Raw genomic sequence first — 16,830 nt, forward strand, 5'->3', positions numbered from 1 at the left:
AACTGAAGTTTACACTAACTGGAATACGTTTAAAAGTTGAGCTTGATTATAGTTCATTTGTGGTGCATTTAAAAAAATCTGCTTATACCTGTTAGATGAAGACTAGTAAGTACGATAGAGAATAAGTAGGATGGGAGAAGAGGAGTAGAGCTGACGTTGAGTATAGATATGAAGGAAGTAAATTATGTGTGTATATCTTTTGGAGGAGGGAACTAGTACAAGACCCTGAGGTAAAACTGTGTGTCACCTTGTGGCTGGAGGAAAGTGAACATAGTGAGGAGTGATGGAGAAGTGATCAAGAGTCAGGAGGCAGCTTACAGGTTATTGTGAGGCTTTTGCATTTTAATTTTGAGTGAGTTTGGAAGCTGTTGAGGGTTTTGAAATCTGATTCCCATTTAAGAGAATTGCTTTAGACATTGCTTTAAGAAAAAACTTTTGGGACAACATAGTCACAATCATGAAGACCAGGAATTTTTTTTAACTTTTTTTTGTATTGGGGTATAGCTGATTAACAAACTATGTTATGATAGTCTCAGGTGAACAGTGAAGGACTCAGCCATACAAATACATGTATCCATTCTCCCCCTAACTCCACTACCGTCCAGGCTGCCACACAACTTTGAGCAGAGTTCCATGTGCCATATAGTAGGTTCTTGTTGGTTAACCATTTTAAATATAGCAGTGTAAGACCAAGCACTTTTAATTATTTGTTTTAAAGATATCTTTAAGATTAACCAGATACATGAAAATGTGTGTTCAAAACTGTTCACTGTACCACTTAATGTTCAGTTCAATCACTCAGTCATGTCCACCTCTTTGCGACCCCATGAACCGCAGCACGCCAGGCCTCCCTGTCCATCACCAACTCCCGGAGTCCACCCAAACGCATGCCCATTGAGTCAGTGATACCATCCAACCATCTCATCCTCTGGCGTCCCCTTCTCCTCCTGCCCTCAATCTTTCCCAGCATCAGGGTCTTTGCATATGATTCAGCTCTTCGTATCAGGTGGCCAAGTATTGGAGTTTCAAAGTATCAGAACTTATGTTCATGACATATTTTAAAATAAATATTACAGAACAAATTGTAAAAAGTTTCCATCTTCTTCCCCACCACCTCCCACAGAAAGTAGAGTGGAAAGAGATCTGGAAGTCAACGTATTAACATGTTACTGGTGATTTTGCATGGAAATGGTTGTTGTGTTTTTGGTGAAGCTATAGATGATTTTATTTTCTTCTTTTCACCCATTTATATCATTATTTTCTGTTATGTATTTATAATAATTAAAGTCAGGCTAAAAAAGTTTTTTTTATTTGAAATTGAACTATGACGGAATTCCTCTTTGGCTTGCTTTACAAGTAAATTTAGTGTGACTCTATCTAAGCATGAACTTGGGTAAAGAAAAGGAAAGTAATGATAGTGAGAAATGTCTTGAGATCAGTATTTCCTGAAAGGCAGAAGGAAAGGTGATGAGGGAAATGAGCTGAAACTCCTTGAGGAAGGAAAGACAAGTATGCACCACGTATGTTGGTGAAATTGGAAGGCCGAATCCATAGTGGTTGGAAGTCTCTCATTAACACACACATAATTTTCAACTGTGCAAATGCTGCCTTAAGGCAGAATTCATTGTAAAATACTGATTTATTGTTCTTGTAAATGTATGTTGGAATGTAAGTATCCATAGCTCCAAAAATTAGATTTCCAGGTTAAAAAATGAAACTCTTCTTTCTCATATTCTAAAGGAATGAGAGCTATGACTCTTCTGTCTTAAGCTTTAAAGAATGACAAGTCATTCCTTGTATGATTCTTATGCATAGATATTTTTACATTGAAAATAATTTTTACATTTAATATTTCCTATTTCTAATTTATATTATGAGATATACTTAAAAGTAAGTGTCAAACTTACGTTATCATATTTTGTATTTGAAGCAGATTACTGAATATAGTTTAGAGAAGTAATGTTGCATTCTCTCATTTAATTTTCCTTGAAAATTATGCCTTGTCTATTTAATTTACAGAACTGCTTCCCAAGTTCATTTAATGAAATTTTCACCAGATGGAGAATTTTTTGCCACTGCTGGGAAGGTAATTTGTGAAAATACTATTATCAAGTTGTGTTTATGGTGTATTTTGAAATATCAAAAAAAATTAACTTGCTTCATTATTTATGTTGCAAATATTTTCTGTTAAATATGTTAAAAAGCCAAAATTGGCTAAATAGTATTATGTCAAAGGGCAATATGATATAATTGAAACAGCTTAGGTCAAAGGTAGATCTGGTATAAGTTTGCCATTTACCAACTTTTTGATCTTGAGCAAGTAGTTAATTACTTTGATCCTTGGTTTCCTCACGTATAGACTAAGGATGATAATACCTACCTCATAGGTCGTGGATCATCGGGTTAGTTTATGGACAGTGTATATAAAGTGGCACAGTATCTTGGATATAGTATACTGTCAGTAATAAACTATAACTGTTGTTTATGTTATCTTCTAGCTGACAGCTATATTAGACTGTATTTATAGTAAAAGAATTTACAGACTTTCTAGAAGGACATTTGTAACTTTTCTTTGTTATTACCTGTTGATTTTAGAACAGTGAATTCCTTTAAATTTTAATTATTTTAAATCATTGGTTCACAGAGCACTTTACATATAACTAATAGTCTGAAGTTACTGTTCCCATGACTCAAATCTGCAGACTAATAATACGAGATATGTCTTAAATTCTTAGTGAGGTATTTTCTCCTAAAATTCTTTTAGGAGAAAACTAGAACTGTTTAGTCTGTTTGACTTCAGTCCGTGTTGGGAATGTAATTAGTAGCTTACGAGCAGAGCCTGGTACATGCTAATCTCTCATTCTTGCTTTCCTTCCCAGATTAGGAGATGCAATTTTGATTGTGCTTAGAATATTTTATATACTGGTAGTTGCTAACTAGTTATCATTTTCTTTGAACATTCATATGACAATCTATAAAAAATGTTTTATAAAATTAGCAGTATTTTGAAGTCTACTAATGGTAATGCTTTCTTATTTAATATTTGGCTAAGTGAGAAAATGAACCCTTCATCTTTAGGTCTTTCCTGAATGACTTTATTTTCCATATCAAATGGTAGCTAGCATTTTCCTTGAACCAACCTTTGCAAAATACACACATTCACATACCGTAATTCTCAAAGAACAGTTAAGGAATGCTGGTTAGAAAAGTATCAGAATCAGAGATTTTCTTAATTTTTCCATGCCCAACCCCTCCTCACATCCCTACGTTCCTTTAATTGGGAAGAGAAATCTTACCTTTGGTATTTGATTTAACCTTTAATTCTGATCTGGATGTTTTTCTGTTTCTGTTTTTCCACCCTCTTAGGATGACTGTCTTTTAAAGGTATGGTATAATGTAGAAAACTGGCGGACATCTGTTACCTCTCCAGATAAAAATTCAGAAAAACAATCTGAAGGAGAAACTGACTTTTCTTTTGTATATCTGGCCCATCCTCGAGCTGTAAATGGATTTTCCTGGCGTAAAACAAGCAAATATATGCCTAGGTCAGTGGATTAGTCATTTTTCCCATGTATTAAGAGAACGTCATCTTTGTGACTTTGACCACTTTTCTCATTTTGAGAATCTATTGCTATAGGGTTTTTGTCCATGAAGATTCAAGTAGTACTAGATAGCTCCTGGACTGCAAGTCTCTGGCTGTGAGCTAACTATATTTGATACTTAAGAGGAGAGCCATGTGAAAGGATAATTTACCTCTAGATCAGATATCTTAAAGTGCCAGAGTTGTGCATCTTTTTCTTTCACTTCTTTCATCTTTTAATCATTCTCCAAATTTCTATTTGCATCAACTTTTTCACATTTCACTGTGTTTATCTTGTCCCTTTCTATGTGCATCCACTGTGGTTTTTGGTTTTTTTTTTTGGTAACTAAAAAAAAACAAGCTTTATTGAGAGTGTATACCATGAGACCTCAAATATTTCTTTAACTGCCTGCAGCATCTTTGAGGAAAAGTACATGGGCTAATAGATTATGATGTCCTAAACTAGGTATTAATTTAACCTACACACGCATGCACAAACAAACCTGTTAGTACTTCATTTGTTTCCTGTAGTCTTTGCCAGACTTGATATCCCGTTGACTTTTTGCATATACTTAGTAAGTTACAGAGGTATTGTATTGCTTAATTATAGGTAGAAATCCCTTTTCGTTCCACATGGCCATCTTCAATTTGGCCACACTATGGATCAATACAGTTTTCCCCTTATCTTTTTGTCATCTGAGAATGTCTTAAGCTGATCCATTATAGCATACTTAGATCATTTGTTAACTTTAGTTTTGCTCTTCTGAGCCAGCAGAGTAAACCTAGATTTTTTTAAAAAATTATTTTATATTAAACATTCTTTTTAGAGCAGTTTAAGGTTTATAGCAAAGTTGAGGGGAGGGTACAGAGATTTTCCATATAACCCTTTTTTCCGCATATGCACAACCACCTGCTTTATCAACATCCTCCACCAGAGTGGTTCATTTGTTACAGTTGATGCTTACATCAACACATTATTATCACCTAATGTCCATAATTTACATTGTGATTCACTCTTGGTGTTGTACATTCTGTAGATTTGGACACAAATCCACATATGATGTATGTATAACAGCATACACACATCATTGTTATACCTAGATCTTTTGAACAATTTTGTAGTGTGATAGTTACCATTCTTCTTACCTCTCTCCTCCAGTCTAACAGAGCATGAGAGTAGGGCACTCTAGGTACATGGATGGTTCTTCTGTTAGAAGTGTGTTTCACAGTTTTGAGCTAAAGGAGAGTGGTGTGGACAATCTATATTGTTAGCAGAAGCACCCTCAGTCCACCTTTACTTTGAGAACTATTACTTTAGTACTTCTGAGACCATTGCCCACACGTATAAATATGTGTCTAGAATAGAATGAGCCATGATGTGTGTGTGCTCAGTTGTGTCTGACTCTTTGCGACTCCATGAACTGTAGCCCACTAGGCTCCTCTATCTATAAGATTTTCCAGGCAAGAATACTGGAGTGGGTTGCCATTTCTTTCTCCAGGACATCTTTCCAACCCCGGGATTGAACCCGTGTCTCCTGCACTGCAGGTGTATTCTTTACCACTGAGCCAGTGGGGAAGCCCCGAGCTATGACATACGTAAAGTAAAAAGAGCTGTCTTCACAAACCGTTAACCGTTTAGAACTGTCGGAAGTTTACATTATTCTGAAGGTTGAGTTCTTAACGATATTCCAGGTATTTTCACATGTAGCTAATAAGAGCACCAGAATACTAAAAAAGAGAATTATGAAATATTGTATATTTTGAGAGAAAACAGTCACATCTGCTTCTGATACAGTTTACTCACTGTTGGCAAAAGTGATCATGGTGGAGGCAGAGGCAGGTACCTTAAACTGGGGCATTAAGAATACCTGACAGCAAAAAACATATTAATTTTCTCCCCTACTTATTTTATCTCTTTTATCAACTAAATTCTACAGCATAAGGACCTGTGGTGTAGAACAAGACTTTTCTGTTAGTTGTGGTGTCTTGGCAAGGTTTCTAGAATTTCACTTTCGGATCTATTAAAAAACCAACTAATCTCCTTTAGTTCTTTTAGTTTTTTTTTTTTCTTTTAGTTTTCATGTTTGTTTCACCAGCTGCCTGCAGATTTATAGTAGGAAGGCTGACCCTTTCTCATGAGAGTGAAAGAGATGCCATCAAAGACCATTGTCCTTTCTGATCCAGCATCTTAAAATTAAGATGTTCAACCAAATGATGATGCTTCACACAAAGTGTCTGCTAGCTTGAGAGGAAAAATGGGGATGTGTTTTTAATGAGCATATACAGACACTTCCCTGTTAATTAAAAATGATGAATGTAGGACAGATTGGGAGGTTTGGTTATTTTCCCCACAAAACCTTCAGAAGTTGGTTTTACATAACTAGTTTTAGAACCATCTTAGCCTGTTGTTGCCTCAAGATAGGACAACTGTTGCAGACACTTACCCACCATACCGTTGCCCTATATAAGGTCATTCATCTATATATATAATTTTTGGGTGGAGGGGGAGGGGTGTACCTGAATATGATGTGCTTATTGAAGAGAGAATAAGATACCTTGATGAAGAAGTGAGAAAGGGAGATATGGCCTGAGCAATGCCTCAGATACATCAGGATATTTCTTCTATGCCATGCTTATATTACTAGCCAGCCGTTTACACTATTTGTAAAGGTTTGGTGTTCTGAAGAGCATCATCTGTGGTCGAATCCGTGTCCATGCTTCTGAGTTGTGCACCTTTCTAGCTTGCTTTGTTGGTCTTGTCTAAGTTTGTATGCCTTTCCTGATTGCTGTTTGTTCAACTCTTTAGTCTCCTATCTTCTGCTCTTTCTTTGTAAGCCTCCCATTCTGCCATTTACTGATGGGTCACTATGAACCTTGCACTTTCCATATTGCCTTTTTGTATTTTCTTCTGTTTCTGTTACATTTGATATTATTGCCACTGCCTGTGTGTATGTAAATGTACTAGAGAGAAATAGAAGGAAGAAGAGCAGGAAAAGGTCAGAGGGAGACAGAGAAAAAAGGGGAAGAAAATTGAAGGAAAAAGAGGAGGGAGAGGCACAAGGGTGAGAAAAGGCAGGAGAAACAGAGGGTTTGGAAAGATAAGAAGAGGCCCTAGGAGGAGGGTACCAATGAGGTAGGAGAGGTGGAAAGGGAGGGTGGTTTGGAGAGGCTAAGAAGCAGAGAATTGTAGGTGCAGGCAGAGGCAGGGAAGCCCAGAGAGTGGATGGAAACGGGAAAGGAGTAGGGGAGTAGACAGAGAAGGGGAGGGGCAGGGAGGGAGGTGTCAGAACAGGGGAGGAGTCTGAAGGAGAGAGCTACCAAGACAGAACGTGCTGTTCTCCCTGGTCTTCCCCTTTGCTTTTTTTAAAAATCATATAGATATGTTTTAAAAAGTGACTACTATAGAATATTTTAATTTAATTTTTTTTTCTTTAACTTACCAAGTTACTTGATAGAAACCTTCTACTGATTTTTCTTTTTTTAATCAGTTAGATATGTTTGAATAAGTGTCTTTTACAGGATATTGTAACTTTAAAAAAAAATTTGCTGAGTTAACAAAGACTGTCAGTCAATAGAAAGATAGTTTTCATTAATAGAATTTCAGCTTTTGAGCTCTCAATGTGTATGGAATTTGTTAACATATATGTAATTGTTTTGTTATTATTTTGTGGGGTGGCAAGACAGTAAATTCACTGAAAGTAAAAAATGACTAAGGAAGGAGATGGCTCATATTTAATGAATTTTTCTGTTCTTGCACTTGACTGCTTTGGGCATGTGTTAGGCAAAGACACAGTAAGTGTACTAGTTACTATAGCTTGTTAGTGACAAGTATGCATATACCTTTACAGGAAGTAAAAATGAAGCATTGTGAAATAATTTAAATAAATATCCACTGAATAAATCAGAAAATCTGATAGAAGATGTCAGGTTTTTTCCTTGTTATTAACTGAGGGAGTATGATATGATCTCAGTTTTTGTTCTTTAGATGTAAGAATCTTGGATTACTGAAACAGGAACTACTGAGTTCTAGGCAGAAAAGAAATGGATTAGCAAGTGTTTGCAGTGATGAAATCAAATACCCAACTCAGTTTTAATGGTTTTGACTATGTTGCATAAATGTATATTGACATTTTTTTCATTGATAACCTTAGTTGTCTACATTTAAATAATTATAGAAACATTGTGGAATATGATACTGTGGGAAATTTATATTTTTGCTTCTAAAATCCTTTTATTCCTTAGGGCTTCTGTATGTAATGTACTGTTGACTTGCTGCAAAGATAACATATGTCGTCTTTGGGTAGAGACATTTTTACCAAATGATTGTTTGCTCTATGGAGGTGACTGCAACCATTGGGCTGAACCAATTAATTTAATAAATAACATCAAGAGAAATGTTTCCAGTAAAGAACGAGTTCAAAATGCCTCAGATGTAAGTGTTTTTGTTAGATGTTTTTCCTGTATGTTTTAATATCTTTTGTACAAGGCCTTTTTGTAACATTCATCTTAATATTCAAAGTCACAGATAGTTATGAAAAAATATATGTCTTAGGAGATCAGTTCTCAGAAAATTTTCAGTTTTTTTTTTTTTTTTTTTTGTCTAGCATGAAACTGCCTATAATTACAAAGTTAACCTTAGGTTGACTGATGATATCAAAAGGATGATCATACTTAACTTAGCTGATATAACATAAAGTAAATTAAGATCTGAGAATGCAAAAATTTGACTATACAAATAATTTATTATTTTTCTTTCTTTAGGACTTGGAGTGTTTGTCCTGTCATGATTACAGGAATGATTAGTTTATCAGATTGTGTTCTACGTTTATTATCATTCAAACCTCCAAGAACTTGAATTAATATCGTATGGCAAGACTAAAGTCAGTTTTTGATGTTGGGTCTGATTAAACATAGACTAGTAACATGGATTCTTGAAAATAAGAAAGTGACCTAAAAATGATTTATCTTTGAATGTTTTATATGTTTGTGGAAATACTGTTTCTCAAATTTAGATCGTATTGCTAGTGGCATAGAATAAAGTATGTATTGTGTAGAGACTCAACCAGTGGTTATATATAATAATAGTTGAAAGAAGTCCTTGACTAGAAGTCACTTTCAGGTGATGTTGTGTTCTGTATAAAGTATTGTGTCATATGAAAGATGAGAGCAACAGTATTTGCTTTGTCTGCCTTATGGATCAAATGAGGTGATTGCAGTGACAGTGATTTGTAAACTATGAAATATCATCCTAATGAATGGTGGTAATATTATTCAGTGCTTTGTGGTCATAGGGAGTTACCTGTGGATACAAAGAGAACCGTATAAATAGGGACATCATTTTCCACAGATGCATGGTAAACTTTTTATAATTAAGAAAATATTAAATCATAATGTAACATATTGTGTGATGGTTTAAAGAAGAGTCAGGCAGTTAAAAGTTCCAAGCTTATTTCAGGTTTCACGTTTGTTGTACAAAAATACTGTAAGGTACTTGTACATATAGGCTTACCTGAAATAGGAGCATCTAACAATCATTATATAACCTATATGCTTATAAGAAAATAGACGTTAGTTTTACTTTGTTTTGCATTGTTTCACATTGTTTTTATTCTTATAGGTAAATCTGAAATTTTTTCGTAGAGGCCGGAGATCGCTTGCACTTGTAGCACATACTGGATACCTGCCACATCAACAAGACCCCCATCACGTTCACAGGAACACGCCACTGCACGCCAATGCACTGTGCCACTTTCACATTGCAGCCAGCATCAACCCAGCCACAGGTGATAAAGTGCTGTTCAGATAATGTTTTCCAGATTAAGTAGATTGATGTTTATGACCAATAAGTTATACTATACTTATTGAGTAAGTAAAAAATTGTAGGTGATTTTCTTAGCTAACTTTTCATTATAGCCAGTTCACTGATGATAGAAAAAGTTTTTGTTTACTTGCTTGCTTCTTAAGGCTGTGATTTGGTCTGTAATTTTAGATCATGATAAGTCATTGAGATGTTCTGTATTAGTTTATTCAAAAGTTGAGATTTGAACTAATACTTAACAAAGAAGTTAACACCTCAGAATTATAATTACTGTATAGTTATTCATATGAAACCAGTATGTTTTGTACTTAACTTTTTGGAGCTATTTCAGAAATAGGGTGGAAATATTGTAGAAGTTGTAACTGGAAGAATTAAGAAACCTTGTTTTGTGGTCAAATATGTACTTTGAGATAGATTGAAAGATCTAGAATACCTGGATTTATGCATGAATTTGAAGACTGAAGTGCTTATCATTATAGTAAATATTTTATGTTAGTTTAAAAACCAGGTGGTCACAGTTGGGCATTTGAGGTAGAACCTTAAAATATTGCTGGGAAAAAGTTAAAAATAATATTTGCACATAATAAATACCATCTATACAGGAAATATAAAGTTAACCTCCCTTCACATCTATTCCACTCTAGTCTTCCTCCTCAGAAGGTAACCAGTCTGATGAATTTTTGTGTATTTTGAGATATTCTTTTGTTTGCTTGTTTTGCTGCACCAGATCTTCGTTGCAGCATGAAAACACTTAGTTGGCATGCAGGATCTAGTTCCCTGACCAGGGATTGAATTCAGGCCCTCTGTACTGAAAGGGCAGAGTCTTAGCCCCTGGACCACCAGGGAAGTCTGGAGATATTCTTAAACATAAATTAAGCACAACCTGTATCCATATAACACACTGGATTTGCAGTATTGCTTTCTTCAAGAAACATAGAATGAATACAGTCCATTAGTTACTTGAATCGAAGTGAGAAGTACTTTGATAAGTTAAAAGTGCAGAGATACCTGTGGTAGGAATAAAGTGTATTTGCCTATTTTTTTTTTTCAGTTTTATTTGGTTAATAACAGTCCCAGCACTAAAAGAATCCATGAGTCAAGAAAATGTAAATGTGAGAATATTGAATGATTTTTATTGAATATTGTATTATTATCTTATCAAAAAAGATATATTATCAGTGCTTATAGTATCCAGAGGAAGCTCTGAGGTCAGTGGAATAATTTTGAAAGTCTTTGTGAGTAAAGGACAGTATTTTGAGAATAAAGAAAGCTTGAATTCTCACTTTAATAGAAAAGGCTGAGGTATTATGGAAAAAGAAATCCTAAGTTACAACGTAGCATCTTCTTGACTACCTTACAATAAGGAAAACTCAAACCTTTCTTCAGATTGTAGGTCCCCAAGAAAAGTTCATACATTTAGGGCAAATCAAATAAAAATAATAACTTTAGGAGCTATATTAGATTCTGTGGAGAATTTCTTTCCTTAAATTAGGTCTGTCAGAATGACCTTTCTGCAAGGCCCAATTCAGATTTAGCTTCACTTACTTGTTCATCAATAGAAATAGATACAGGAAAGAAGTTCATAATAGTATGTTCTCTTAGTTCTAGCTCTTATACCCTCTCCATGATTATTTCTCATAAGAAATGATTTTACCAAATTTTTTGAGTGAGGTCAGAAGGCAAAGGAAATGTGATTTCTTTTCAACCAGAATGCTTCTGCTAAAAGTCAGCCTAAGCCCCTCCTTTTTGTGTACTTAACATCTAGGTGTATGAGCTACTTCAGGATTACTTATCTCTTCTGGGTTGATTCGTAAGTTGAAAATCAGAAAATCCTACCGTGAAGTTTCTTGGGGGCATTTTAAATCCCTGACACTGTTGTGTGTCCACCTGGCAGCAGTGGGATTGGCAGTTCAGTCCCTCAAGGCTTCTATTGTGTGTGGTGCCATATAGGAACTGGAGATACAGTAATGATCAAAGCATTATTGATCTTTGCTCATATGAAGCATATAGCCAGGTAGGAGATAGATAAATACTAATTAAACAATTATACTAATGAATATATAGTTATAAACAGAGCTCTTGAATTAGATAATATCCATCAACTCTTAGAACCACTTCCAATAGAAGGGGTGGGGAAAGATTCATTTATCTTTTCCTTTATCCCCTATAATACTCTTTCTGTTGGTGTCCAGCAATAGACAGTGTTTGAACAAATGATTCAAATTATTTCCTATTTTTAAAAATCAGCAGATTTGTTCTGGATAAAATTATTAACCTTCACTGAATCTATTCCAGCCTGTATTGTTCAGCAGACACCAGCATGATTTAGATTTGGACTTTAATAATAGACAAATCTTTCTTTACCTCTATTAAGTAAGAATTGTCATTTTTTACAATGTACTCCGAATTTGTACTTCAATATACTTCCCTTAGCAATGATTTCAAAAGTAATACCAAGGGACCAGATTTTGTTTTGTTTTTTAGCTGAGTTGGCTTGTCTTGAATGATTTTCTTGAACATAAGAAGGGAACCTCAGTTTCATACGATCTGATTTCAATCTTGATGCTAATAAATAAACTATCTATCGCAGTATCTGTTTTAGGATTAGATAGGTAAGTCATGAAAAAAGTTAATATGTCAGTCTCTTAAGTAAAAGAAAGTTGTTGCTATTGAGGTAAACGTATCACTGGTTCCTTTGACAACTTGATGACATTTTTAACGGTAGATCAGGTTAGAATATGTTTCTAACGAGTTTCTGTATAAATTAAGAGCACAATTCTACTAACATGTTTAAAATTATAGACATGTTTCTTTATGAGAACATTTTATAATTGTAGAAAAATACATATGTGTGTATATATAAGTAAGTTATGGTATGTGACTTAGAATGTATACTTTTCTGTCCTTTACAATAAGTATATTAAATACACCATTTAAGTCTGTTTTTTCATTAGTAATAATTGTGGGAACCATTATATTGTGAGTCTTAGAGATTAAATAAAATGTGTTTTATGTGCTAGCATGATAGAAATTATAATTTTGATTTTTTCTTGTTCTTTGTAGACATTCCACTTCTTCCTTCTATTACCTCTCTGAGTCTAAGTGAAAATGAAGAGAAGAGTGGACCTTTTGTCGTACACTGGCTAAACAATAAAGAGTTGCATTTTTCTTTGTCCATGGAAGTCTTTTTACAACAACTTAGAAAAAGTTTTGAGCAACCATCTTCTGAGACCAGTGTAGAAGATTCTAATCAGGCAGATGTAAAATCTGATGAAGGTAAAGCTTTAAGAAGGGTAAAAACTATGACGTTTTGTTTAAAATAACGAAGATTTTTATATAGGGTAGCACCAGCTACTGTTAGAAATAACCTTCAGATTTCAGTGGCATAATACACATTTGGACTAGCTCATATAATAATCCAGTATAGATGTTTTTGTTCCAAGTGTCTTACTTCCTGATGATAATGTAGGGATTTAGAATTCTCCATACTTATGCTTCTGTGGGCCACTAGGGTCTTGCTGCTCAGAGGACTATCTGCAGACTAGTAGCATTGGCATTATTAGGAATGCACAATCTCATGCTCCACCTAGGGCTGCTAAACAAGAATCTGCAATTTAGTGAAATTCCCAAATGAGTTGTATGTATATTAAAGTTTGAGAAGCAGTGCACTTAGGGCTTAAGCTCTACATTCAGCTTCTATTTGTTCAGCCTCAGTCAAGTAGAGAGAGAGAAGTCAAAAGTGTTTTTTAAATTACAAATTTACATGTTCCCTTTAAAAAAATTAAACAGTACCATCATGTATAAAGTTTCCATATTGTTAAATTTGATGAGCATTCTTCCAGATTTTATTTTTTTCTATGCTCATGCAAGTATATATAAAGGTAATTTCTTTTTAATTGTACTTTGGGATTTCATTTTTAAATGAACATAGTGTTCTGTTGCTTGCTTAAATTCGGTATTTAGCACTTTTCTTGCTCATTATTTTTCACAGCTCCTGAGTCAGGAGACTCAAGAGAAAACTTAAGCATTTTCTTTGTTGATAGACATTTTAATTGATTTCAATTGTTTCTCACTATATATTCTGATAATGGTACAATCACGCGTCTCTTCATCTTTGTGTGAATTTTTCTATAAGGTGGATCCCTAGATAGGGAATTAGCATATTGTGTAAGCATTTGTAAATTTCAATAACTTTTGCTAAATTGTGCCCCCCCCCCCAGTAATGTTTTACAAATTTATGCTCCCTTTAAGTAAGTAAGTGTTCGTTGCTCAGTTGTGTCTGACTCTTTGTGCCCCCTTTACCTATTTTCTAGTCAGTATTAGTCCTTCTACTGATAATCCAGTGACTCAGCCCTTTTGACCTTCTGATTACTGAGTTAACTCCAGTGGCTTTATATTCCTGGAGTAAAATTATTTTTAAAGGGAACCTCATTTCCTATTTATATAAAAACTTAAGTTTTTCATTTTGAATGCATTTGTAAAGGTAGATTAAGAATGCATTTCTTAATTTATAGTAGTAGCTTGATTGTATTTATATGGTTCATGAACTCTTTTGCTTATAGAGATCGATGACAGTGTTGATGATCTGAAAATAAATCATGAAAAGAAGGAATTGGGTGGTGATAAATTGGTACCAAATTCAAGTTTTGTACCATTGCCATCATCTGCCATTGAGCATCAGATTGAAGTACTTCTGTCTGAATGGAGTAAAAATGCAGACATGCTATTCAGTATTCATCCCATGGATGGTTCTTTGCTGGTTTGGCATGTGGATTGGCTGGACGAATACCAGCCTGGTATGTTTCGTCAAGTACAGGTATTATTTTTATGATCTCTGGAGAGCTGCTTTTTGTTAAATGTGGGTACTGTTTTGTAAAACCTCTTTATATAGTTTCATGCCTTCTAACGCTCATGTTCTTAATTCCAGGTGTCCTTTGTTTCCAGAATTCCTGTAGCTTTTCCCACAGGTGATGCAAACTCTCTCTGTAAAAGCATAGTGATGTATGCTTGTACCAAGAATGTTGACTTGGCTATTCAGCAAGGGAAACAAAAACCTTCCAGCCTGACACGTTCCACGTCAATGCTTATCTCTTCTGGTCACAGTAAATCAACTAATAGTTTAAAATTAAGTATTTTTACCCCTAATGTTATGATGATCTCAAAGCATGCTGATGGCTCCCTGAATCAGTGGCTTGTCAGTTTTGCCGAAGAATCTGCCTTTTCTACAGTTCTCAGTATTTCACACAAATCCAGATATTGTGGTCATCGCTTTCATCTTAATGATTTAGCTTGTCACTCAGTATTACCATTATTGCTGACAACGTCACACCATAATGCGTTAAGGACACCAGATGTTGATAACCAAAAGCAACCTGATGATGCTGTGAATATTGAAGAATGTCCTTTGGCACAACAGAATAAAAGCACTATTGACATGGCCTTTCAGGATCCCAATGCAGTTTACAGTGAGCTTATTCTTTGGAGAGTTGATCCAGTTGGGCCATTGTCTTTCTCTGGAGGTGTTTCTGAGCTTGCCCGGATTAATTCTCTTCACGTTTCTGCATTTTCCAATGTGGCATGGCTGCCCACTCTTATACCCAGTTATTGTCTAGGTAAGCATTCTGATTTTTACTTAAGAACTTTAGATTTTCTGGCATTGTTGCTAAAGGTTAAATTTTAAATGTTTTTTAAATGCATCTAGGTGCATATTGCAACTCTCCTAGTGCGTGCTTTGTAGCAAGTGATGGACAATATCTGAGATTATATGAAGCAGTTATTGATGCCAAGAAGCTTCTATATGAGCTTTCCAATCCTGAAATTTCTGTAAGTAAATGACTTTTGAAACTAAGAATAAAATATGATGTTTTTTAAATAGTTAATTTATACTTACTGAGCAATTTCTAAGATTGTAATATAAAATTTATAATTAAATGTATTTTTAGATATTTTTTGCACATTTACATTATAGCCTTAGTGATGGTCTTATAGTGATCCCAATACCTTAAAAAGAAACCATGTCTTTCATTCGTTCTAAAAGTAAAATCTAATGTTCAACAATATGTAGTACTTCCTTTTGTTGTTCAGCTGCAAGTCATGTCTGACTCCTTTGTAACCTCATGGGCTGTGGCCCACCAGGCTCCGCAGTGTGTGGAATTTCTAGGCAGGAATACTGGAGTGGGTTGCCATTTCCTTCTCCAGGGGATCTTCCCAACCCAGGGATCAAACCCATATCTCCTGCATTGACAGACAGATTCTTTACCACTGAGCCATCAGGGAAGTCCCGTAGTACTTCCTGGCTCAGATATATATGGGGACTTCTGACAGTGTATTGCTGAATCATGTTGGTTCATCTGTAGGTTATTTCTGAACAGGGGAAGCTGAAATAAGACTGGCATTTTAATCTTAAGAGAAAAAAAAGCCTTCAGTTTGGTTGCACTACAGGCAGGAGTTCTTTCAATATCATTGCAAAGCTTTTGTCTTAAAATAGAAGGCACTTCCTCCTGTTCCTAACTGATAGCAAACCCCCATCTGCATTGCCTCAGCACCTCCAGCAAGCCAGTATTTCCATTCTTTTGGTTTAGGTGTTTTTAAGTATGCCCTGAGGTAACTTTTAGCCATACTGAACTTGGTGTTTATGAGATTCAAGCTGTCTGCTCAACTACCAATTTATGTCTGTTAATGCTCTGGTTATAGAATTGCACAGGTTAACAGTGGTCTGCTCCCATCTTTTTTATTTTTCCTCCCCTAAGTTATTTTACAGAAGACAAAGGTTTTTTAAAAAACATGTAGTGTTATAGTAGCAACATATTTCTTGAGGGCCTTCTATTTTTCAGGAATTGTTTTTAAGTGCTGGGAATATAGATGTGAACAAAACAGACCAAAATCTCAGCTTACATTCAGTGAAAGAATATAGAAAAAAGGTCAAAATATATTAATAAATACTTTGGAGAGAAACAATGTTGCAGAAGTAGTAGGGAGTGCCAAGTAAGGTGCTGGTCAGGGAAAGCCTCACAGAAGTGGTACAATTTGAGCAAAGACCTGAAGGAGATGAGGGAGCTACCTGTGTGGATATTTAGAGGGAAAAGTATTTCAGGAAAGCCAGTGTAAAGATCCTCAGACCAGAGCATGTTTGGTAGGTAAGGATCATCAAGGAGGCTGTTGTGGCTGGTGTAGGATAAATGAGGTGGAAAGTAATCAAAAATAAAGTTAAAAAGTTAGCCTGGCCTTTGTAGTAAAAGACCTCATAAGCCATTGTAGTTACTTTGAATTTTACTCTTAATGACATAGAAACTGGTGTAAAGAATGATAGTGATATGATCTGACTTAGGCTTTAAAATATCGCTCTGTTTGCTATATAGATTAGACATGGGAAGCAGAAGTGTTATCAGAGAGACCAATTCAGGAAGCTATTACAGTAGTTTAGGAAAGAGTG

The 16,830-nt window shown here is 35.1% G+C and overlaps 1 protein-coding gene across 3 annotated transcripts in view; it reads left to right on the top strand.

Annotated features, from left to right (window-relative positions):
* Positions 1-16,830, top strand: part of DMXL1 (Dmx like 1) — a 124,898-nt gene that overhangs the window by 27,710 nt on the left and 80,358 nt on the right. For all 3 annotated transcript variants that reach the window (XM_043465864.1, XM_043465862.1, XM_043465863.1), the window contains exons 6-13: positions 2,020-2,086; positions 3,367-3,545; positions 7,823-8,012; positions 9,198-9,363; positions 12,462-12,674; positions 13,961-14,214; positions 14,326-15,010; positions 15,100-15,221. In XM_043465864.1, coding sequence (XP_043321799.1) covers positions 2,020-2,086; positions 3,367-3,545; positions 7,823-8,012; positions 9,198-9,363; positions 12,462-12,674; positions 13,961-14,214; positions 14,326-15,010; positions 15,100-15,221 — 1,876 coding nt within the window. The remainder of the gene's footprint in view (positions 1-2,019; positions 2,087-3,366; positions 3,546-7,822; positions 8,013-9,197; positions 9,364-12,461; positions 12,675-13,960; positions 14,215-14,325; positions 15,011-15,099; positions 15,222-16,830) is intronic.

Source organism: Cervus canadensis, chromosome 4 (genome assembly GCF_019320065.1).
Source record: "Cervus canadensis isolate Bull #8, Minnesota chromosome 4, ASM1932006v1, whole genome shotgun sequence".
NCBI lineage: Eukaryota > Metazoa > Chordata > Mammalia > Artiodactyla > Cervidae > Cervus > Cervus canadensis.